General features: G+C 40.8%; 2 protein-coding genes across 3 annotated transcripts in view; both read right to left on the reverse strand.

Annotated features, from left to right (window-relative positions):
* The window catches only part of LOC113012853 (ephrin type-B receptor 2-like), a 45222-nt gene extending 22521 nt beyond the window's left edge, over nucleotides 1–22701 (reverse strand). Inside the window, exons 1-8 of one of the 2 annotated variants that reach the window (XM_026153243.1) lie at nucleotides 22547–22701; nucleotides 17810–17965; nucleotides 4072–4407; nucleotides 3826–3950; nucleotides 3474–3636; nucleotides 3240–3348; nucleotides 521–588; nucleotides 208–330 (exon numbers count right to left, since the gene is read on the reverse strand). In XM_026153243.1, coding sequence (XP_026009028.1) covers nucleotides 208–330; nucleotides 521–588; nucleotides 3240–3348; nucleotides 3474–3636; nucleotides 3826–3950; nucleotides 4072–4407; nucleotides 17810–17965; nucleotides 22547–22571 — 1105 coding nt within the window. In that variant the 5' untranslated portion in view covers nucleotides 22572–22701. Of the gene's footprint in view, nucleotides 1–207; nucleotides 334–520; nucleotides 589–3239; nucleotides 3349–3473; nucleotides 3637–3825; nucleotides 3951–4071; nucleotides 4408–17809; nucleotides 17966–22546 lie in introns of both variants that reach the window. The other variant, XM_026153242.1, reaches the window with a different exon arrangement.
* The window catches only part of LOC113013756 (ephrin type-B receptor 2-like), a 63275-nt gene continuing 59764 nt past the window's right edge, over nucleotides 22682–26192 (reverse strand). Inside the window, exons 5-8 of the mRNA XM_026154900.1 lie at nucleotides 23462–23498; nucleotides 23145–23305; nucleotides 22898–23022; nucleotides 22682–22708 (exon numbers count right to left, since the gene is read on the reverse strand). Coding sequence (XP_026010685.1) covers nucleotides 22682–22708; nucleotides 22898–23022; nucleotides 23145–23305; nucleotides 23462–23498 — 350 coding nt within the window. The remainder of the gene's footprint in view (nucleotides 22709–22897; nucleotides 23023–23144; nucleotides 23306–23461; nucleotides 23499–26192) is intronic.

Below are 26192 nucleotides of genomic sequence, written 5' to 3' on the forward strand. Positions count from 1 at the left end.
CACTGTCACAACAGTACAGTGACTTCTTAATCTAACCTTTGATAAAGAAACCTTTAATATTACCTTCTTTGAATAGACAATTAATATACTAATAAAGGTCAAGACAGTCACATTCTGACGTACTAAGTATCATAAACCTCACCAATCACTGCCTGTCTTTACTTACACCTAATATCGTTTCCTTTCTAAGGCATCTCTTTGTTTTACCTGCTCCAATCACTTGTTCAATCTTTACACAGGAAATGTCAATTTCCTTAGCAAACTCTCTAACCGCTTCATTGGGATCTTCATATGTGAAGGGGTCAATGTAGATCTTCATTCCCGGTGACACTTCAACAGAAAAATAGAAGAAACAGCAACAGATATATATGCAAAAACTGAATCGTGAAGACACAGGGAAACTTGATTTCTTTCTGTCATTTTTTGCCACATCCAATCTTGAAAAAACATTAATTTCATAAAATACAGCACTAATGGCTATCAGTCTTAATGTCAACAACTTTCAGAAAAAGGTACATACTGTGACCACTGGTGTAATGTTGGAGTTTGTCTGTATATTCAGATTCTGGTCTGTCAGAATTTCTTTTGCTGGAAACAAATACAAAAAAGTCTGCATGTAGATCCATCAACTCGAAAACAAAAACTAAATCTACTAATAACATAAACTATTAAACAAAACAGAGCACAAGCTATACTATACTATATGGTGTACAATAAAGACTGATGCATGACAAAGACAACACAAAATATATGTTTACTAAGTATATAATCATGACCTGACATAGTCAAGTCTTGACTTTGAACTACTCCAGAAAAACAAACAAACCGTGTGTTTCTACCCTATTTAAAACTGTCCACTACAAAGAAGCCCATAATTGGCTTTCAATTAAATATGTCTGTGAAGGTTCTTAGTCAACCAGGTCATTGTAGTCTAAGGAGCTGGAAAGAAAATCCTGGGCCTTCTGAACCCAGGAAATCCTCAGAAAATCACATGATAGGGTGGGACTAGGTTTCACAATGAGTTCACCCGAAACCTTGGCTGATTGTGACCTACACCTGTTTTCACACCTCGGCTCGTGTGATCAGGTAGAGGATCATTAGGGGGTCCATGGTCCCTCTTGGGGGCACACTCCCATAGGGCTTAAATCTGGGACTCTCCACCATTTGACCCTAGAACTGAAGAAGCTTCTCAGATGAGAGGCGAAACGTCTTCAAGCAACTTAAAGAAGAACAGACGCTTCTTAATTAAATACATAATTTTACACTAAATTGCATGTTGCCACTAGGGATGGGTACCGGTATCCGGTGCCATTATAGCACCGGTTCTGACATAAACGGTAGTAACCAGACCGGAAAGCAGCGCACATTTCCGTGATTTATTTCAGTGCTTTTTTCCCCCTGAAATGTCATACACTTTGGATTCTAGCCAATCATTTTACCTTTCCAAGGATAGTAGGCGGGCCCAGGTATGTACGTTCTTTTAGAGCAGAGCTGCAGATTAAAAATGCCCAAGACGAAGCGGTCAACAGTCTGGCTGTACTTCACAGCAAAAGATGCAAACTCAGCAGCCTGCAAAAAGTGCTTTAAGGTGATACTGTGCAAAGGAGGTAACACCTCGAATCTGATGAAACACCTGGTGACGCATAGCGTTTTTTTAAAAGCCGAGAAATGCACCGTATTTGATAGCTTGCTGCAAGACCTCACACTGAGTGGTGCCTGTTATCGGACCCGGAGTTAGCAACATCCCCCAAGAACCCGAAGAGGAGAGTCCTGGCCCCTAGTCCTGCCAGGTGTAGCAGAAATGATGACGGATGATGATGGTAGCAGCAGCCGTTCTTCTCTGCGTGAGTAGCTTAACCTTCCTGCCTTCTTGGGACCTTTTTGTGCCACTGCTATGTGTTAAATGGCTGCCATTTCCACTGTGTTCAGTGGAATATAACCAAACTTGCCACAGGATAGTTTTTACCTGTCAATGTTAATATTCCAGTGTGAATTCCTTAAATCAGCCTAAAATGGCTGAGCAGCAGAAATCCCCACACCCATCACCCTGGGGACCATTTTCTCCCCAATGACTTCCATTATAAACGCTATTTTTCAACCCCAAATTATCATCATATGATTTTATTTTTTCTTCTTTTCTTGTATGTCAATGAAGACTCAGGGCCTTGAAGTTTTAATTTTTAAATTGCAAAAAAAATGCAAAAAAAATAATGGCAGGTCAAAATGTATGTTGGTGCCAATCTTTGGTCCATCTAAAGGCCTACTTATAATGACAATCACATATTACTTCAACTGGTTTTTTGTGGAAATATTTAGTTTCGTTTTTTGGTTTTTGGGGCTTATAACACAGGGCGCTCATGTAATAACACTGGGATTTGAAGGGTTAAAACAACGAAAATATAATTAAAACTTTACATGAATATTTCAGGGAGAAGTAGTTTTACAAGGTTGGCTAATTTAAAGTGGAATAAAATATGGATATATGGTCTTTTTATGGCGTGGCTGAGAATGGTCCCTAGGGTGATGGGTGTGAGTTTTTTAAAGGATGGCAGGAGGGTTAATGTTGTTCGTGTGTAATTTACATTGAGTAGGCTAACCACGTTATTACATTAATGCATGTAAGGTGAACTAGCAAACACCGTCATAGTTACAGTGGCTGTCTTCTTGTTTGATGGCAGATACTCCCTTCACCCTGGCCAAAAAGGCTAAAATGACCAAAGAAAAAGTGGAAAACAGCTAAACATGAGAGGTTTTTGGACAAAGTTTGTGTTTTTTCCATTGTTTAAGCACTGCTTCCAGCCAAGAGTGATACCATATATGCCCTATAGCTGCAGAAAAGGCTAACATTGTTATCTTTTTACAAAAAAACAGCTAAACGTAAGAGGTTTTTGGACCAATTTTGTGTTCTCCATTCTTTAAGCACCGGTTCGAGCACCGGTTCGAGCACCGTTTAAGCACCGGTACCGTTTCAAAAGTACCGGTTTGGCACCGGTATCGGATAAAACCTAAACGATACCCATCCCTAGTTGCCACCACATAATGCAGTTTTTGTAGGTCAAAGTCATTGAGTGTATTTCTGTAGGATCAAGTTGCAGTTTTATTCATAATCAGCACTTTTGATAAAGTGCTTTCTGTATCATTTCTGTGGCTTTGTAAAAAATTGGTCCAGATTTTTAGACCATAATGTGGTGAAGAGTGGAACATTTTCTGGGGGACAGAGTGGACACAGAGTGGCTCACCTGCGACAAACAATTATGACGACAGTGATGGCAATAATAAAGACAACCCCTGCAGCAGATGAACCAATGATGAGGGGGAGCTTCTCTTGAATAATGGAGTTATATTCTTCTACAGGTGAAAAGACAACAAACCACAAAAATGTCAGTAATTTTTATATTTAGACTTATATATTAGGCAGCACACAGGGTATGAAATAAGTCTGAATTTAGTTTGTCAGCAAATCTGATTCCTACCTTCAGTCATGGTTTGGAAGTACATTTTACCACTGAAGCGTCCAAATCCAGCGACAGTCCGAGCCCGGACCTGAAACACGTATATGGTTCCAGGCCTTAAACCTCGTATGACAGCAGTGTTGGTCTGACTCCTCGTTAGAGATGAGTTCCATTCTGCTTGGTTCTGAATAACACACACCAAAGACTTTAAATCAGGCAGATCTGTCTATAATTAAAACTGTAAGATTTTTGAGTACAATTTAAGAGTCAAAATGTTTCAGGTTCAGATGCCTTGAGGTGACTGCTTTTGCAAATTGGTGCTATATAAATAAAACTGAATTGAAATTAATTCAATCAGTTGGCACTGATGTACCTTCTCATAATACTGCAGTTCATAGTCCAGAATAACACCATTGGGCTGATCTGGCTGGGACCAGGACAGAGTGATGCTGTTAGGAGTTCTGCTAACCTGGTGGATGATGGACACTATTGATGGTGCTGAGAAAAAAACAAAGAGATCTGAAGGGTGTAGAAAACATGCTAACAGACATTCGAGCTACTAAAACAGAAGTTAATACTGAAATCACTGAAATATCACTAGAGTAACATCATCCCTCACCAGCCTGGTTGGTGGTGATGTTGACAGACGTGTACTGTGGTGAATAAGGACTCTGATCAGACACTCCATTGACAGCTTGTATTTCAAATGTGTACTGCGTGTGAGCCATGAGGTCGCTGATATGTACTCGGGTGTTGGTGAGTCCCAGCTGACGTGGGATAAACTGCACGTTGTCACCACAGCGGGTGCAGCCGCTGCGACCGCTGCCACAACTCTTACATATGATGTTGTAAACTACATCTTCTCGGCCACCACTCTCCTTTGGTGGACTCCACTCCAGTATCAGAGAAGTCTCATTTACTATGGAGATGACATTTTGTGGTGCAGATGGAACAGCTAGAAGACAAAGGGAAAACAGAAAATTATGCTAATAGTAATTACTGCCTGTTATAAGTTTTTTTTTTTTTTTTATTCTCAAGCTTGCACCTCACTAGCTAAGGATTGCAAGCTCTAGAGGTTTAGTACAGAGACTACATGTAAGAACATCAAGCAATAGAACATCTGTTTGTTCCGATAACCAGATTCCCACTTAGTGTATTTGCATTATCTGGAAAAAACAACAACCCAATTATCTACATGATGATAATGGAAACAAAGTATATTTTTTAAACGTATTACATGTCTTGTGACTGCAAAATAAATAAAAACTAAATACAATTAAAAATCTTCATTTTTGAATCTTCAATTCAAGGGGATCAATGTAGACTCTGGCAGAACATTCAATCAGTTATGCTCCTGCAGGTTGTTACAAAATTGATTGCAGTATCATTGGGTGGGGGGAGGGTCTACCCTTCCTATCTTGCCCAAATTCTGTTTGTGTTTGCCCTGGTCTATTGGATGGTGGCGTCAGTACTGCATCTTTTTCCGGAGGGTTTTTTGGGGGTGGGGTGTATTTATAGGTTATATAATTATAATATAATATTCATAACTTGTAATGACACAAAATTACACACAGGTGAACTCAATTATCAAATTAGGTGATTTCTGAAGCCAACTGATTGCATTGGATTTTATTTAGGGGCATCAGAGTACAGGGGGCTGAATACAAATGCATGCCATACTTTTCAATTTGCTTGAAATTTTGAAAACCACGTATCGTTTTAATACCACTTCACAATTATGTACTACTTTGTGTTGTCACAGAGAACCCCCATTTCAATTCAATTTTATTTTATTTATATAGCACCAAATCACAACACCAGTTGCCTCAAGGCGCTTTATATTGTAAGGTATAGAACTGCTTTGAAATTCATATGAGCTGTTCGCACTAAAGTAAAAAGCACCATCACTTCATGCGGATACCCTCTCGGCGCCAGCTGCGGTCGCAAGGCTGGAGCCGAACAAAAACACCCTGATAACGACTGTGTTTAGTCTGTTCCTTCCCATTCCATGGAAGGCCACCTGGGTTGGCTGGAAGACTGTTTACTTAGCCTAGCAGAGCGAAGGACACTGTCTCAGCTGAACTCTGGACACGCACACACATACATATACACTGATATCCACACACTCATCCCCCCCTTCCTTTCCAAACGCCTTCGATGCTTATTCTCTTCCGATGCTGACGGTGGATCAAGGAGACCAGCGCACAGGCTGCAGGCCCGGATGTACTGTCTAAATCGGCTGTCTCTCACCCTTTACCCACCCCTGTTGCTTGTCATGTGTTTCTTTGGTGTATTAAGAGTTTTTTCATGTGCTATGTGCAGAGGTGTTTTTTTCTGTTCACAAACTGATCTCCCTGTTGGAGCTCAGTTTGGGGGGAGTTATTTTTTTCTCCTTATCTTTCATGTGGTGCATTTTTCCATTGTTATACCTCTCTGACCTGTCTTCCCCATGTGATGTTTTGTGTAATGTATGTATGGTCGGAGGGTAAGATGGCGCCGCCATTGCGTGCAATAGGTCGGCAGCCTTATGAAATTTCCCCTTGTGGGACTAATAAAGGTATATCAAATCAAATCAAATCAAAGGTAGACCCTACAATAATACATACAGAGACAAACAGAAAAACAATCATATGAACCCCTTTGAGCAAGCACTTGGGCAACAGTGAGAAGAAAAAACTCCCTTTTAATAGGCAGAAACCTCCTTCAGAACCAGGCTCAGGGAGGGGCAGCCATCTGCCATGACCGTTTGGGATGAGAGAACATTGAACTGATGAAGTGATGGAACATTGACAATGCTCCATCAGATCAGATTATTGTAGAAAAAAAACTGCTCTTTGCACCTTTCATACTACCAGTATCACTGAAACGACTGACACAGAAATCCTAGAAGCACTTGGGTATAAGATTAAGGATCCAGGTAGAGAAAGCTTCTCCACAGAGAGGGCAGCTGGAAGCCAAAATCAGAGAAGCCCAGAAGGATATCAATCGATGCAAAAGGGTTTCATGAGATAGAGGTCCTGGATGAAAATAAGGTAAAATTGTGTTTTCAAAACCTAGGATTTAGAAACTGCCAAACAAAGGCTCACAGCTCTGGAAACTAAGCTGAAGAGATAAATCAGAGAAGAGAATGACCTGTTCTGCTAAGATGCATCCAGGGTGTACTCTCTACTACAAGGAAAAAATAGCACACGGGCAGACCCACCCACAACTGAAATTCACAAATAGCACAAATAACAGGGCTCCTCCTAGGTACTAATCCAAACCGGCTAACACAGGGCAGAACAATCCTGATCATAAAAAGAGCCCTACAAACTACTGGCCAAATACCTGTTTCTCCACAACATAGAAGCTCATCTCAGGCATCATAGCAACAGAGCTGAGTAGACACATCAGTCATTACATAAGGACAGCTCATAAAGGTATTGGAAATCACACTAGAGGACCAGAGTGTGGCCAAAAGGGCCGCACTCACCAGTAATGGTAGGGGTACTGGTGGGTGAAACTCATAAGCCAGGGGTGTCCAACTCCAGGCCTCAAGGGCCAGTCTCCTGCAGGTTTTAGATGTGGCCTTCATCCAACACAGCTGATTTAAATGACTAAATTAAACTCCTCGACATGTCCTGAAATTCTCCAGAGGCCTGGTAATGAACATTTGATTCAGGTGTGCTGACCCAGGGTGATATCTAAAACCTGCAGGACACCAGCCCTTGAACCCTGGAGTTGAACACCTCTGTCATAAGCATTCCACTCTTCAAGTCTTATGATCAATGGAAAAATTACAGTAATAACTCATACTTATTCTCTCCAAGTCATTATTTTGACAAAAAAATTAGATATGACGGTGATTAGACATGCCGTGAGAGTGAAAAATGTGAGTTCCATGTTGACACAGTTCCTTCTTCTGATATATGGTTGAAAAAGACAGCCTCTAACCAGACCCCACTAAAGTGCAGGCGGTGCTAGACTGGCCAGTGCCACCAAACTGCAAGCACTTCTATCATTGTTTCATTTGTGCTTTCAGTAAAATTGCCCTAACTTTAATCGAATTCCCTTCTCCAAAAGTCCAGTTATCATTTGATCTCTCTGAAGGACATTTCGCCACCACTTCTATCCTGTTGATGCCTGACCGCACCTGCCAGGTCATTGTCGAAGTCAATGGCTCTGACTCCAGTGTGTGAGCAGTCCTTTCTCACATGTGAGACGGTACACTGTATCTTTGCATATGCTCTTTCTAGGTGTCACTATGGATGATAAGGCAGCAGCATATACAGCTGCAGTATATGCCTTTGCCTACTGGTGGTGGTCAGAGGGCCCGGTGGCGCCAGTGTCTGGCAGCGTCGCCTCTGTCAGTGCGCCCCAGGGTGGCTGTGGCTACAATGTAGCTTGCCATCACCAGTGTGTGAATGGGTGGATGACTGGATGTGTAATGCGCTTTGGGGTCCTTAGGGACTAGTAAAGCGCTATACAAATACAGGCCATTTACCATGGAAGTGTGACAAATTGGTACAAACCATCCTGAGTAGAGAAGGCCATTTTCTATTTGGAATCTGGAGTCAAGGGAATCTGCCAGTAGCCCTTGGTCAAATCCAAGCAGTGCCTAATCGGTCTAGGAGCTCATCAACCCTGCATCATCACAAGTGAGGGAGGCCAAAATGGTGGAATTTGGCACCTCCAGGCCCAACTCATCTCTTTGGCAAGAATACCAGAGGTGCAAAACATCAGCTACTGGTAGACTGAGCAGTCAGCTGAGACTGCAAGACTAGGCTGACCAACCTGTGCACTGCTTGGATTGATTACAAGAAGACCTATGACTCGATGCCCCACACCTGGATTCTGGAATGCCTAGAACTATACAAGATCAACAGGACCCTAAGAGCCTTCATCAGAAACTCAATCAAGTGCGGGATCTACCAAGGGGATGCACTGCTCCCACTGCTATTTTGCATAGGCCTGAACCTCCTCAGTGAGATCACTCACAAGACTGGATATGGATAATGACTACAGAACGGAGCAATCATCAGGCACATCCTCTACATAGATGACATCAAACTATTTACCAAGAGTGCATGAGACATTGATTCACTGACCTGCACCACCAGGATATACAGCAAATACATTGGAATGTCGTATAGTCTGAAGAGGTGTAGTTGGATGATAACAAAATGAGGGAAGATAGTCAGAACTGAGGGGAACAACTACCAGAAGGCAACATTGTAGACAGTGAGGACAGCTGCAAGTATCTGGGGATCCCACAGTTAAATGGGAACCATGAAGGGGTCGCTAGAAAAGCTGCAACCACCAAATACCTGCAGAGGGTCAGGCAAGTCCTGAGGAGTCAGCTGAAGGGTAAGAACAAAATCCGGGCTATCAACACCTACGCCCTGCCTCTGATCAGGTAACCTGCTGGCCAAAGGAGGAGATAGAAGCCACTGACATCAAGACCAGGAAGCTCCTGACCATGCATGCTCAGTGAATACCTCAGGCAGCAGAAACCCAAGAAAGAGGAGGAACCATTATGGAAGGACAGGTCCCTGAATGGTATGTATCACCGGCAGATAGAGGAAGTGGCTGACATCCAGAAATCCCACCAGTGGCTGGACAAAGCTGGACTGAAAGACAGCATAGAGGCACTAATCATGGCAGCACAGGAACAGGCTCTGAGCACAAGATCCATTGAGGCTGGGGTCTATCACAACAGGCAAGACTCTAGGTGCAGGCTGTGTAAAGATGCCCCTGAGACAATCCAGCACATACACAGCAAATCCAGCATGTCCAAATTAACACTGTCAGATTTGATTTCAACACTATTAAAGTGTCTATATGGGTCCACACCAGAGAGTGTTAATTTAACTCTTTTTGGAGAGTTGGTATGTTAACTCTGATTTAGTGTTAAACACCAAATCTGTCTGGAGTTGATAATTTAACACTTACTAATGCTAACTAGGTGTTAAGAGTTTATATATATTAACTCTCAAAGAGTATTTTAGTTTAACTACGTAAGAGTTATCTTCTAATTAATTCTAAAAAGCGGGAATTTTACTGTTCTGAACTTCTAGAAATTTCTTTTGGAAATAAACATTTACTAAAAAGATGCAATTGTTTTTGAAAAACATTTATTCTGAACTGTGCACCACAATTTCAAAACATTTTCTGAAAAATGTAACAGTGTACATGTTCTCACTTTCATTAGAATTTTGTTTATCAAAAGGTCTGACATAGGTGAGCTGGTAAATGCAAATAACAGCATTATCATCACTTATATCTTCAACACAATATGCATGTCCTTCATTCATCACTTTGTGGAACTTCAGCACACTTCTGCTCTCCCCCATATTCCATCTTCACAAGCATATCCTATGTGGAGAATGAATAAAAATTAGTTGACACTAATTAATGGCACAAATAATCCAGTAATCAATTGCAGCACAGTAAAAAAAAGAAAGAATCCTTTTTGAGCCATTACTTGTGTAAAGTATTTTCCCAAAAGACAAGGACACCGGCAACAGGTAATACTGAACTAAATGTAAAACCTCAACCTTTTTCATTTTTACCTAAACCGTGTGCACAAAACTCTGGAGGGATCTAAATGATAACGTAGAACCCAGTCAGGATATCTGCTACTACTGTTTGCTAGTTTGTTTGTTTTTTTATGAGAGATCGTTTTCAGGCTTCAAGTAGCACCATTATACCAACATTTCACATTCTAGACATTGTTTTAGGTGTATTTGACCAAAAGTTTGACTGAAAATTCACATGCAAGCTTTTTTCAAGGCTGTAGTATTTGCCCGCAAACAATACCTTTCACACAGCTTTGTCTCAACTCCAAAGAGCCACAGAAGTAAAAGCTAATAATAATAATTGAAACAATCTTTGAAAAAATGACTTACCAAGCATGGCAAACAACTCAAATATGTAGAGCAAAATGTTCTGAAACGGCTTCACTTCAGCTTTGATTGGAGCCTATGGTGCTGGGGGCGGAGTCTGTGAATTTACTCTATTGGTGTCATAGCCCCTGTAGGAGTTCAGAGTTAAGAGGTCAAGAGTTAATGTTTCCATTGTAACACCTCCAGATTTGACATAGAAACCCTCATTTTTAACACTCGATTTTAACTACTATCATTTTACACCTCAGAGTTACATTAAAAGAATGCGACTCTACTTAGAGTAAAATTAACTCTACTTTTGCAAGAAGACTACTAACACCAAAACATTTAACACTTTTGAATTTGCTGTGTAACAGCAGGGTTCAAGATGCTAGCAGGGCATACATGGAATGCCATAACCAAGTGGCCAGCATAGTATACAGAAACATCTGTGCCAAGTATGGCCTGGAAGTCCCGAGGTCAAAATGGGAGACGCCCCCTATGGTGGTGGAGAATGACTGAGCTGAGATCCTGTGGGACTTACAGATACAGAACGACAAAATGGTGGTGGCTAACCAACCGGACATAGTAGTGGCAGTCAAGCAGAAGATGGACGTAGTGATAGATATAGCAATACTGAATGACAGCAACATCAGGAAGAAGGAACTGGAAGAAGTTGGAGTAGTACCAAGGGCTCAGAGAACAGCTTGAGAGGGTGGAGGGTGAAGGTAACAGTGGTCCCAGTGGTAATTGGAGAACTCAGTTCAGTGGCCGCCAAGCTAGCAGTAGCACTGCCAGGCTGTGCCAGGCACCTTTCTACCTTTAAAACCCGGAGAGCAGCCAAATGGCTGGTAGGCTTTTAGCTAAGCTTTAGCTTCAGCCAAGTGGAAGCTAAATTGGCTAGTCATTCATATGTAAATTAGGTTGTTACCTGGGAATTCTAGAGGGAGGGGAGTGGGGGTGTGTGATTGAGGGGGTGGGGGAGCTGCTAAAAACTGTGAACTTCCTTTTGTGTTTCATCTTGATGCATTCTCAATCATCCAGGGAAATAAATCTCCAAAAGTCACCAACTTGGAGTGTTTCAGTTTGCCATCTTAGGGAGAAATCAACACACTGCTGAGATTTATTGATAAAAACAGTACAAAAAACCAACCATTTGTACACATATTTACAAATAATAATAAAAAGTGAGTGAGTACATTTCAGCATTTTCAACATTATACCAGTGGTCTGATTGATGCCACAATGGAGCAAATCGAGCAAAGACTGATAAGTTCGCTGCAATTTCCAGTGTGTGGGGATCATTTGTCACCAACTGCATCACGTGCTACAACCCTGGTCTACATATCACCGTTGATGAACAGCTTTTCCCATCAAAGACTCGGTGCTGTTTCCTGCAGAATATTGCAAGTAAACCTGACAAGTTTGGGATCAAGTTTTGGGTGGCTTGCGACCTAAAATCCAAGTACCATCCAGTACTATCCATTTATCTTATTTCTTAGGTGTTTTCAACCTCTGCTGCCACGCTGACGGCGTATGTGGCCAAACGGAAGAAGACAGTCTATATTCTTAGCAGCATGCACAGCGTGGTTCAGACTGATAACACTATCAAAAGGAAGCCAAACACTGTCACCCTTTACACCCGGGAGTACACTGTCCGCAGAGGAACACGGCGCTGGCCAGTTGCCGTGTTCCTGAAAACACCTAAGAAATAAGATAAATTGTTATTTCCATAGCCCTTTTACACACAATGAAACACATAAACATAGAACCACAAAAGACCTGCAACATACCTGAGTGGTGAATTCATTGCGATCTGTCTGTCTAGTGGATTGAGGAATTTTCCTGCGAATCTTGTTGACTGTGCCAAGGATGGAAATTGCAGCGAACTTATCAGTCTTTGCTCGATTTGCTCCATTGTGGCATCAATCAGACCACTGGTATAATGTTGAAATGTACTCACTCACTTTTTATTATTATTTGTAAATATGTGTACAAATGGTTGGTTTTTTGTACTGTTTTTATCAATAAATCTCAGCAACAAAGGACATACACCCATGTGTGTTGATTTCTCCCTAAGATGGCAAACTGAAACACTCCAAGTTGGTGACTTTTGGAGATTTATTTCCCTGGATGATTGAGAATGCATCAAGACGAACACAAAAGGAAGTTTTTAGCAGCTCCCCCACCCCCTCATCCACACACCCCCACTCCCCTCCCTCCAGAATTCCCAGGTAACAACCTAATTTACATATGAATGACTAGCCAATTTAGCTTCCACTTCGCTGAAGCTAAAGCCTAGCTAAAAGCCATTTGGCTGCTCTCCGGGGGTTTAAGTCTAGGCGAGTGGCTCTAGCAGATCCCACGAACAACATCAGACATCTCTGTCCAGAAGAGCGCAGTCCTAGGAACAGCAAAGATACTGTGCAGTACCCTCAAGTTTCCAGGCTTATATGATAAAGACCCCCCACAGAGGAAATAGGGGAATTTTGGTTTTCACCCTTAATATAACCGGTATAGTATTTATTTCTCCAGTATGGATAAATGGGCCTGATATTTGTTTGATTTTATAAGTCTATTTGTTATTATAATTATTGTAATATTATATAATTATAATTAATAAATGGTAGATGAAATAAAAAATAACAAGTTCATTCCATACCATGTGAATACAGAACTATTATAAATACTTCTCAAGACAAACAAACACCCTATTCAGGATTCATTAAAGGCAGACATTCTTCAAATAATACACATTTCGACCTATTACATCTATCCCACCAAAGTAGCCATAATTCCGATTCAGTAAAAGGACTAGATGTTACAATCCCTGATAACGCATTGCTTTAAATGGAGAAAATCTTGAGGGATGGCTGTTATGAAGAAAGCACTTATAACAAACAACTTAATCTCAACAAATTTTACACTTCACAGAGGTACAAGACAAGGGTGCCCACTCTCACCCTCATTATTTGCACTTTTCTTTGAACCATTAGCAGCAGCAATCCGTCAGAACGTTAACATCATAGGCATTCACACCAATAATACACCAATAAACACATAAATATAAAAAAGTTTATATGCAGATGATGTACTCCGGTTCCTACAAAATCCCAATAAATCAGTTAAAGAACTAATCCAAATCACTAATACATACTCCCAAATCTCTGATTATACAATAAATTGGAATAAATCTACCACTTTAATAATAAATGGAGATACCCATTCTTATACATGACAGATCCCTCACCTACCACCTACTACTGGCATGATCACATACCTAGACATACAATTCTCCCCCAAACTGTCAGAGCTGTTCCACTGTTTCACTCCTCTATTGAAAACAATAAAAGATGACTTAAACCGATGGATGACAAAACCACTTTTAATTTTAGGATGTACTAACACCATAAAGATCAATTACGTATTCACAATGATCCCTATTCAACCCACAGCAACTTTTTTCACCACTTTGGACGCAATAATAATAACATCATTCTAATGGAAAAATTAAAAATTCCAGATACTGCCCACTGCAAACCTTGGCTTGGGACCCTCCAAAAATGGCCTGTATTTATATAGCGCCTTTACTAGTCCCTTAGGCCCCCAAAGCGCTTTACATATCCAGTCATCCACCCATTCACGCACACATTCACACAAAAGGTGTCTATACCTTTGGATTAAAAAAAAGAATACTCTGCATCTCGCTACAGTATTTTTAAGGTCAAAACAAAAGAAAAGAAAAAACAAACAAAATAAAAATGGTTTGCAGACAGATAAGAGACCCTAGACTATCATGCTTTTTGTCACATGTCAGAGGACCATTCAAACAGTTCTCCTATCCTCCAACACAATAACAACTTTCAAACCCCCAGCCCAAATATCACCAGTGTGATATGGGCCATACTTCATGCTGGTACTGGGACCTGGGCCAGCCTAGGCTCCACAGTGTGGGGCCCACATCTGTCCCATGGTACATTACATAATTGGTGTGGAGTAGTGTTGTTCAAAAATAAAATTAGGTTCCCAATGAAGGTTTTCAGTGGGAAAGAACACTGTGGCTTGCCCACAAAAAGCCCACAAAGAGACTCAAAAGGCAAAATTGCTCTAGGCCTGACATGAGCTATCTCACATGAGGTCTACATTTTCTGTGGTAATGTTTGCTGGAAGATAGCTGCTGCACGGTTGTAGCTAATGGGAATCCTCCTATGCACTTCTTGACTTACTATCCATTACAAATATGTAATTAATTAATTTCTATTAATCTACTACTTGTACATTACATTCCTAATTCTAATGACATATTTTAAAGGTATAGTGTGTAAAATCTCACCACTGGATGTGAGTAGATTGCAGATTGTAGTCAATTGAATTCAGTTTTCTTACTCCTCCCAATTCAAGTGCAAAATCCTAGCTATTGTGGCTGGTGCAGGAAAAACACATTTATGATCACATTTAGTGGCCAGCTGCTTTGCATTTCCCCATAATAGTCACAGCCAGTTGGCATGTCTCTACTACTCTTTGTGTATAAAAACATTTCTGTACACACTATATATTAACATGATTGAAGAATATTTGGCCAAAGATCTGAAATAAGAAATTATTTGATTTTTTTTTCATTTTGTCTTCGTACCCTCATCCCTAACTGTTCATAGTAGATGGCTGCCCACACACACAAATATCAAATGGTCATATATAGTTTCAGAGAGTTATTTGTGATCTTCATATTAAAAACAACGTATGTGGCTGATCTCTAGCTACATACATATGGACTATTTCCATCTTAACCACTATATTCAAGATAGCAGGGCAACATGTCAGCTTCTAAAATCAGGCATCCCTTCCTCTTTTTTAATAATTAATTACTTCTAAATTAATGAGAAGATGTAATTACACACAACTCAATGTATACATAGAGCAGCTTTAATTTGTCAAATAATCTAGTGTAGGTTATGAATAATCATTTTTTCGCAACTTTGTTCACATGGAACAGCTTCATTTCATTTTTCCTCTTCTGTTTCCTCTCATCCCCAGCTGGAGTCAGTCTCAGTTGTCACACGGCTCGAGGCCGGGTACACCCTGGCCAAAACTGATATCAAAGTCGGGGCTGTATCAAGACACGAGGACTAAACCCCAATTCAACCAGACCCAGAACTGATCCTGAATTAAAACAGGACTACAACAGTTCAAAATCAGGACTACTGAGGAATTAACCAAGACAGAACCAGAATCAGAACTAGATGATAGTAGCACTAAAAATCATCATATACCTGCACTACACTTGTTTTTTTAATTCTACCAAAGTCCACTATTTAGATTGAGAAAAGTGTATATAATTATTTAGCAAACAAGCCTGCATAAATGTAGAATTTGAAAAATAGCAAACCAAAAAGAAACACAAGGTACAAGCAGTGTTGGGGAGTAACGGAATACATGTACCGCCGTTACGTATTTAAAATACAAAATATGAGTAACTGTATTCCGTTACAGGTACCGTTTAAAAAGGTGGTATTTAGAATACAGTTACTTTGTTGAAATAAATGGATTACACGGCGGTACTTTCCTGTTTCATATTGTGACGGGTCAGGACTGTTTCGGTTTTGTTTGACAGTAGTTCCAGGCGGCAGCGTTGCAGTTGCCATGGTTACAGGGTGACGCTCTCGCTCTGCGTGTTTCCTGGGTGAGAGAGCGCCTTTTTGTTGTTGTTGTTGTTGTGCTAAGCTAATAAGCATAATGCAGAATGTAGCATCATGGGCAGTGTAGCCCGTGCTGCAGGGAGAATGGACTGCCATACTCGTTATGTGTCTGTGAGTGCGAGGTGGGAGAAAACGGGAACTGGAAGCATGTAAATATAATAATAACCACTGCAGCCAAGAAGAGTGCCTGACGAGCCTAGTTGTAAGTACGCTATTAAAACTCTGTACGCTTTGTTTGTGTTTTCCGAAACAATAAGTTCCGTTGGAGCAGCCTGTCAACGCCTCTCTCTGTCTCTCGCAAGCAGAGTTGACCCACACAACAAAGTAAAGCTATTTTTCGCCTAGGAGCCCGACACGAACCCGTATTATTCAGAGGTCCCTTTACTACGGTTCGGAGCCGCGGACCTTCAGTAACAGTAATAAATCACACAGCAATAGTACATTCACGTAGTTGTGAAATGCATGATAATATGTTAAGTAATCCAAAGTATTCAGAATACGTTACTCTCATTGAGTAATGTAACGGAATACGTTACAGAATACATTTTAGGGCATGTATTCTATATTCTGTAATGGAATACATTTTAAAAGTAACCTTCCCAACACTGGGTACAAGATACATGAGCACCTATGATACGGTGATACTTTTGGTAAACAAGAGTAAAGAGAGAAACTATCTGTATTTCTTAATTGCAAATGGCACCAAATTGTATTCAAACTGAGCCACACTTATGGAGCTCCACGATTCTCTTCCTGGTGTTTTGGTTGACATCTTGATGTTCCCATGTCACAGAAACAGGCTCTGTGTTTTGCCTTATATGCATCCACAGGTGTGCCACCAATTTACTCACATGGGCTCTACTAACCTATCAGAAGCTTCTTCAGTTCAGAATGGAATCGTCTGGAGTTTTCTTATTAATTAACAATAAACTTAGTGTACATGTACTCCTAATTTTGATCAAAGTGATAAAAAATAGACAGCTCTGTCTCTCTTTATTCTGACATTTAACTAATTCAAAAGATGTTTCAATATTTATCTAAAACAAAGTTTACTTTAAATTGATGTTGTACAGTAAAAATGTTTTCTCCTTAAAGTGTATGTAAATATCTGGTTACAAATGTGAATATCCTGCTGTGTACTGAAATCCCTCTTGGTTTGCATAGAAATATACTGAACAACATACAAAGCACAATATATAAAATAACATTTACCTGAGTTTTTTCTTTGAAAGAAGCCTCTAATGTCCATTCTTATATTTCAGTACATAACTGAAACCGATTTAGTCGGGGAGGGTAAGAACTGAAAATATGAAATAAACACACGTAAGCTAAGACTCTCTAAAAAAATAGCATTTGTTCGGCTTTTCATTTCACCATTTGTTGATTCACTTGAACAGCAAGTAACGTAATATTGGTCAAGTGATCAGTTTGATATCAATCTTTCGTGATACACCGTCATATTTACATTATTTGTACGGTACGAATGATTTGCTTTGGTACCTGGTCAAACTTAAGCTCTCCTTAGTATGGCTGGCTCCGTTTCTCCAACAGCACACTCACAGGTAGCAGCTGCCCCGCCCTCTCGCTCAGTCTTAGTGCCTGAGCTCGGATCATACCAATATCAGGGGGGATTCACGCACAGTCGTAAATTCCCACAGTGTGCACTATGCGCTTCGAATATTGCTTGCACTTTTTGTTTTATACAAATTATACTCCAAAAGACCCCGGGCTTCTGACAAAAAGACCCGGGCTTAAGCCCCAGTAAGCCACCCCCACGCTCCGCCCCTGGTATACATACTGGTACAAGGCATCTGTGGAGGGTCAGATTCAGTGCGATAGTAGCCATTGCGACAGACACAGTTAGTTGCTCCCTCGCTGGTGGTCCGGCTGTTAATGGGACACTGTAAACATTTGTGGTCTCCCTGAGCAGCCTTGAAGAAGCCTGTAACACATGCTGTGAGGGGAAACACATAGTGGTTAAATACATTTAAAAATGTGCAGAGAAAGGAAAGAAGAAACAATTAGGAACAAAATGAATACCATACAAGTACAGTATAATTTCTTATGAGCCACAACTACAGATTAAGATAGTTTGTCTGAGCTATTTCCAACGACTTTGCTCAGAAAGTAAATGTTTTATCATTATAGCCCGCATGGTGGCATCTAATAAATGGACTGAAATGACTATAGACTCCACCACTGTAATAAAAAGGAAAACATTTTAAGCCTGAAAAGCAAATTCTCTTTCATTTGAGAAAAAAAAGTAAGCTAAGAATTTCTTACCCATAAAAAAGTTATCCAAAAATGAACGACTATTTATATGTGCGAAACTGTTAATCACATTCCGATTTTATCTAGCACACAATCTCAGTCTCGGTTTTCCTCCACAAAGGAGGAAAACATACCAGCATGCTTAGTTGTATGCATCAACTGTTACAACATGTTACAATCAATAAAAAAAGAAGAGAAAAATACAAAGACTGGAAGTAAAACAAAATATGAAAACAAGAGAAAGGCTCTTAGAAAATAAACTAAAAGGAGAGTAATGGAAAACTACTAAAGACAAAGAGAAGGGGGGCTTGTGTCATGGTAGGTATTTTTGGTTGATTTCTCCAGACATTTAAGATTGTATTTTTTAGCCTCTGTGTTTCCTCCAGCCCCTTAAACTTATGGACAAAGGATGTAAGCAAAATGAATATACAGTGAACCCTTGAACACTGAATAAAACAAAAATGCTGCATAAAAGCAATAAACACAAGCTTCAACAAGAATCACAAAAATATATTCAAAGAATATGTCAAATAACCCAAACCCCTGACTTACAAGAAACCTTTCCAACTCAGGAAATCTAAACTCCACTTTAAGTTTTCAGTGTTCAATTTTACATCTCATTCTTCACAGATATAAACAAATCAGTTTGTTTTACTGTCACGGGCAAGCCATATGTGAATTATTAAGGACCCAAGATGCGGCAGCTCTGGTGCAAGTGAGTTTATTAATCAAATGTAGATACAAACAGAGATGGCAAGGGTGAGCATGAAACTAAGAAAACCTAAACTGGGAAAAACTAACAGAAAACTAACCAGAAACAGAGATGCAGGTAGTCACAGGGAAATACACAGAATGATGGAGCGGAATAACGCAGACGAACCAGCAACCTAACAGAGGTAGGACATGAGGTTTAAATACACAGAAGGATAACAAGGGAATGAGACACAAAAGGAGTGCACAGCTGGGAGTAATCAGACATGATGAGACAGGGGGAAAGTAAACTGAACACACTGAGATCAGACACGGACCTTCAAAGTAAGACAGGAAACACATACACACGCAAGGACACAGACTCAGAGACGCGGGCGAACACAGAGACTAGGGATGGCTATCGTTTAGGCTTTATCTGATACCCAGTACCAAACCGGTACTTTTGAAACGGTGCCGGTACTTAAACGGTGCTCGAACCGGTGCTTAAAGAATCAAGAACACAAACTTTGTCCAAAAACCTCTCATGTTCAGCTGTTTTTTGTAAAAAGGGTTATCCCCTGCAGCCTATAGGGCATATATGGTATCACTCTTGGCTGGAAGCAGTGCTTAAACAATGGAAAAAAACACCAACTTTGTCCAAAAACCTCTCATGTTTAACTGTTTTCCACTTTTTTCTTTGGTCATTTTAGCCTTTTTGGCCAGGGAGAAGGGAGTATCTGCCCATTAAACAAGAAGACAGCCGCATGTAGCTATGATGATATTTGCTTAGTTCACTTTACATGCATTAATGTAATAACGTGGTTAGCCTACTCAACGTAAATTACACACGAACAACATTAAGCTACTCACACAGGAGAAGAACGGCTGCTGCTGCCATCATCATCCGTCATCATTTCTGCTACACTGGCAGGGCTAGGGGCCAGGACTCTCCTCTTCGGGTTCTTGGGGATGATGCTAACTCTGGGTCCGATAACAGGCAACCCACCCGCAGTCAGATGTGCTCGGTGTGAGGTCTCGCAGCAAGCTATCAAATACGGTGCATTTCTCGGCTTTTAAAAAAACCGCTAGGCGTCGCCAGGTGTTTCATCAGATTCGAGGTGTTACCTCCTTTGCACAGTATCACCTTAAAGCACTTGTTGCAGGCTGCTGAGTTTGCATCTTTTGCTGTGAAGTACAGCCAGACTTTGACCGCTTCGCTTTGGGCATTTTTAATCTGTAGCTCTGCTCTAAAAGAACGTACGTACCTGGGCCCGCCTATACTCGCAAAGGTAAAATGATTGGCTAGAATCCAAAGTGTATGGCATCTCAGGAAAAAAAAGCACCGAAATGAAGCACCGAAATGTTTGCTGCTTTTCGATCTGGTTACTACCGTTTATGTCATACCGGTACCCATCCCTAACAGAGACCTTACTACACAAAAGGGGATACACAGGCAAGGATGACATCAAACAGAGGGAACACAACTAAACCCAGGGAAACCAAAACACAACAGTCATAATACATAAAACTATCAAAAGTAAAAGTACAAAAACCAAAAACACTGGGTCACCGACTCAGGACCATGACAGTTATAGCAGTCCTATTTCCTGGCAATCGAGTCAACAAAATAGGTTTACCTCAAACTCAAAGATCAAGAGGGGTCTTGGGTGTGTTCCTGCTTTTTAGTCTGGCTTTTTATTGCGTCTTTAGCTTCACCATAACCGTTCAGTAGCCTTCTGACAGGGAGTGCAGAATGTATTGGTCAAGGTTGTGATTTGTTGAGGAACAATTTTATGTAGTTGAACAACCAACCGATGTTCTGCAATTGAAACCCAAAAAACTCGAGTTAATATTCGAAAGCTGACCTGTTTGTCCAAGAACCCGAAGAGGAGAGTCCTGGCCCCTAGTCCTGCCAGGTGTAGCAGAAATGATGACGGATGATGATGGTAGCAGCAGCCGTTCTTCTCTGCGTGAGTAGCTTAACCTTCCTGCCTTCTTGGGACCTTTTTGTGCCACTGCTATGTGTTAAATGGCTGCCATTTCCACTGTGTTCAGTGGAATATAACCAAACTTGCCACAGGATAGTTTTTACCTGTCAATGTTAATATTCCAGTGTGAATTCCTTAAATCAGCCTAAAATGGCTGAGCAGCAGAAATCCCCACACCCATCACCCTGGGGACCATTTTCTCCCCAATGACTTCCATTATAACGCTATTTTTCAACCCCAAATTATCATCATATGATTTATTTTTTCTTTTTCTTGTATGTCAATGAAGACTCAGGGCCTTGAAGTTTTAATTTTTAAATTGCAAAAAAAATGCAAAAAAAAATAATGGCAGGTCAAAATGTATGTTGGTGCCAATCTTTGTCCATCTAAAGGCCTACTTATAATGACAATCACATATTACTTCAACTGGTTTTTTGTGGAAATATTTAGTTCGTTTTTGGTTTTTGGGCTTATAACACAGGGCGCTCATGTAATAACACTGGATTTGAAGGGTTAAAACAACGAAAATATAATTAAAACTTTACATGAATATTTCAGGGAGAAGTAGTTTTACAAGTTGGCTAATTTAAAGTGGAATAAATATGGATATATGGTCTTTTATGGCGTGGCTGAGAATGTCCCTAGGGTGATGGGTGTGAGTTTTTAAAGGATGGCAGGAGGGTTAATGTTGTTCGTGTTAATTTACATTGAGTAGGCTAACACGTTATTACATTAATGCATGTAAGGTGAACTAGCAAACACCGTCATAGTTACAGTGGCTGTCTTCTTGTTTGATGGCAGATACTCCCTTCACCCTGGCCAAAAGGCTAAAATGACCAAAGAAAAAGTGGAAAACAGCTAAACATGAGAGGTTTTTGGACAAGTTGTGTTTTTTCCATTGTTTAAGCATGCTTCCAGCCAAGAGTGATACCATATAGCCCTATAGCTGCAGAAAAGGCTAACATTGTTATCTTTTTACAAAAACAGCTAAACGTAAGAGGTTTTTGGACCAATTTTGTGTTCTCCATTCTTTAAGCACCGGTTCGAGCACCGGTTCGAGCACCGTTTAAGCACCGTACCGTTTCAAAAGTACCGGTTTGGCACCGGTATCGGATAAAACCTAAACGATACCATCCCTAGTTGCCACCACATAATGCAGTTTTTGTAGGTCAAAGTCATTGAGTGTATTTCTGTAGGATCAAGTTGCAGTTTTATTCATAATCAGCACTTTTGATAAAGTGCTTTCTGTATCATTTCTGTGGCTTTGTAAAAAATTGGTCCAGATTTTTAGACCATAATGTGGTGAAGAGTGGAACATTTTCTGGGGGACAGAGTGGACACAGAGTGGCTCACCTGCGACAAACAATTATGACGACAGTGATGGCAATAATAAAGCAACCCCTGCAGCAGATGAACCAATGATGAGGGGGAGCTTCTCTTGAATAATGGAGTTATATTCTTCTACAGGTGAAAAGACAACAAACCACAAAAATGTCAGTAATTTTTATATTTAGACTTATATATTAGGCAGCACACAGGGTATGAAATAAGTCTGAATTTAGTTTGTCAGCAAATCTGATTCCTACCTTCAGTCATGGTTTGGAAGTACATTTTACCACTGAAGCGTCCAAATCCAGCGACAGTCCGAGCCCGGACCTGAAACACGTATATGGTTCCAGGCCTTAAACCTCGTATGACAGCAGTGTTGGTCTGACTCCTCGTTAGAGATGAGTTCCATTCTGCTTGGTCTGAATAACACACACCAAAGACTTTAAATCAGGCAGATCTGTCTATAATTAAAACTGTAAGATTTTTGAGTACAATTTAAGAGTCAAAATGTTTCAGGTTCAGATGCCTTGAGGTGACTGCTTTTGCAAATTGGTGCTATATAAATAAAACTGAATTGAAATTAATTCAATCAGTTGGCACTGATGTACCTTCTCATAATACTGCAGTTCATAGTCCAGAATAACACCATTGGGCTGATCTGGCTGGGACCAGGACAGAGTGATGCTGTTAGGAGTTCTGCTAACCTGGTGGATGATGGACACTATTGATGGTGCTGAGAAAAAAAACAAAGAGATCTGAAGGGTGTAGAAAACATGCTAACAGACATTCGAGCTACTAAAACAGAAGTTAATACTGAAATCACTGAAATATCACTAGAGTAACATCATCCCTCACCAGCCTGGTTGGTGGTGATGTTGACAGACGTGTACTGTGGTGAATAAGGACTCTGATCAGACACTCCATTGACAGCTTGTATTTCAAATGTGTACTGGTGTGAGCCATGAGGTCGGCTGATAATGGTACTCGGGTGTTGGTGAGTCCCCCCCCACCCCCAGCTGAACGTGGGATAAACTGCACGTTGTCACCACATTGCGGGTGCAGCCCTGCCGACCGCTGCCACAACTCTTACATATGGATGTTGTAAACTACAATCTTTCGGCCACCACTCTCCTTGGTGGACTCCACTCCAGTATCAGAGAAGTCTCATTTACTATGGAGATGACATTTTGTGGTGGGCAGATGGAACAGCTAGAAGACAAAGGGAAAACAGAAAATATGCTAAATAGTAATTACTGGCCTGTTATAAGTTTTTTTTTTTTTTTATTCTCAGCTTGCACCTCACGGAGCTAAGGACTTGGCAGCTCTAGAGGTTTAGTACAGAGACTACATGTAAGTAACATCAAGCTAATAGAACATCTGTTTGTTTCCGATAACCAGATTCCCACTTAGTGTATTTTGCATTTCTGGAAAAAACAACAACCCAAATATCTACATGATGATAATGGAAACAAAGTATATTTTTAAACGTATTACATGTCTTGTGACTGCAAAATAAATAAAAACTAAATACAATTAAAATCTTCATTTTTGAATCTTCAATTCAAGGGGATCATGTAGACTCTGCAGAACATTCAATCAGTTATGCTCCTGCAGGTTGTTAACAAAATTGATTGCAGTATCATTGGGTGGGGGGAGGGTCTACCCTTCCTATCTTGCCCAAATTCTGTTTGTGTTTGCCCTGGTCTATTGGATGGTGGCGTCAGTAACTGCATCTTTTTCCGGAGGGTTTTTTGGGGGTGGGGTGTATTTATAGGTTATATAATTAATATATAATATTCATAACTTGTAATGACACAAAATTACACACAGGTGAACTCAATTATCAAATTAGGTGATTTCTGAAGCCAACTGATGCATTGGATTTTATTTAGGGCATCAGAGTACAGGGGCTGAATACAAATGCATGCCATACTTTCAATTGCTTGAAATTTTGAAAACCACGTATCGTTTTAATACCACTTCACAATTATGTACTACTTTGTGTTGTCACAGAGAACCCCCATTTCAATTCAATTTTATTTTATTTATATAGCACCAAATCACAACACCAGTTGCCTCAAGGCGCTTTATATTGTAAGTATAGAACTGCTTTGAAATTCATATGAGCTGTTCGCACTAAAGTAAAAGCACCATCACTTCATGCGGATACCCTCTCGGCGCCAGCTGCGGTCGCAAGGCTGGAGCCGAACAAAAACACCCTGATAACGACTGTGTTTAGTCTGTTCCTTCCCATTCCATGGGAAGGCCACCTGGGTTGGCTGGAAGACTGTTTACTTAGCCTAGCAGAGCGAAGGACACTGTCTCAGCTGAACTCTGGACACGCACACACATACATATACACTGATATCCACACACTCATCCCCCCCTTCCTTTCCAAACGCCTTCGATGCTTATTCTCTTCCGATGCTGACGGTGGATCAAGGAGACCAGCGCACAGGCTGCAGGCCCGGATGTACTGTCTAAATCGGCTGTCTCTCACCCTTTACCCACCCCTGTTGCTTGTCATGTGTTTCTTTGGTGTATTAAGAGTTTTTTCATGTGCTATGTGCAGAGGTGTTTTTTTCTGTTCACAAACTGATCTCCCTGTTGGAGCTCAGTTTGGGGGAGTTATTTTTTTCTCCTTATCTTTCATGTGGTGCATTTTTCCATTGTTATACCTCTCTGACCTGTCTTCCCCATGTGATGTTTTTGTGTAATGTATGTATGGTCGGAGGGTAAGATGGCGCCGCCATTGCGTGCAATAGGTCGGCAGCCTTATGAAATTTCCCCTTGTGGGACTAATAAAGGTATATCAAATCAAATCAAATCAAAGGTAGACCCTACAATAATACATACAGAGACAAACAGAAAAACAATCATATGAACCCCTTTGAGCAAGCACTTGGGCAACAGTGAGAAGAAAAAACTCCCTTTAATAGGCAGAAACCTCCTTCAGAACCAGGCTCAGGGAGGGGCAGCCATCTGCCATGACCGTTTGGGATGAGAGAACATTGAACTGATGAAGTGATGGAACATTGACAATGCTCCATCAGATCAGATTATTGTAGAAAAAAAACTGCTCTTTGCACCTTTCATACTACCAGTATCACTGAAAACGACTGACACAGAAATCCTAGAAGCACTTGGGTATAAGATTAAGGATCCAGGTAGAGAAAGCTTCTCCACAGAGAGGGCAGCTGGAAGCCAAAATCAGAGAAGCCCAGAAGGATATCAATCGATGCAAAAGGGTTTCATGAGATAGAGGTCCTGGATGAAAATAAGGTAAAATTGTGTTTTCAAAACCTAGGATTTAGAAACTGCCAAACAAAGGCTCACAGCTCTGGAAACTAAGCTGAAGAGATAAATCAGAGAAGAGAATGACCTGTTCTGCTAAGATGCATCCAGGGTGTACTCTCTACTACAAGGAAAAAATAGCACACGGGCAGACCCACCCACAACTGAAATTCACAAATAGCACAAATAACAGGGCTCCTCCTAGGTACTAATCCAAACCGGCTAACACAGGGCAGAACAATCCTGATCATAAAAAGAGCCCTACAAACTACTGGCCAAATACCTGTTTCTCCACAACATAGAAGCTCATCTCAGGCATCATAGCAACAGAGCTGAGTAGACACATCAGTCATTACATAAGGACAGCTCATAAAGGTATTGGAAATCACACTAGAGGACCAGAGTGTGGCCAAAAGGGCCGCACTCACCAGTAATGGTAGGGGTACTGGTGGGTGAAACTCATAAGCCAGGGGTGTCCAACTCCAGGCCTCAAGGGCCAGTCTCCTGCAGGTTTTAGATGTGGCCTTCATCCAACACAGCTGATTTAAATGACTAAATTAAACTCCTCGACATGTCCTGAAATTCTCCAGAGGCCTGGTAATGAACATT

This window comes from Astatotilapia calliptera, chromosome 20, assembly GCF_900246225.1.
Source record: "Astatotilapia calliptera chromosome 20, fAstCal1.2, whole genome shotgun sequence".
Lineage (NCBI taxonomy): Eukaryota > Metazoa > Chordata > Actinopteri > Cichliformes > Cichlidae > Astatotilapia > Astatotilapia calliptera.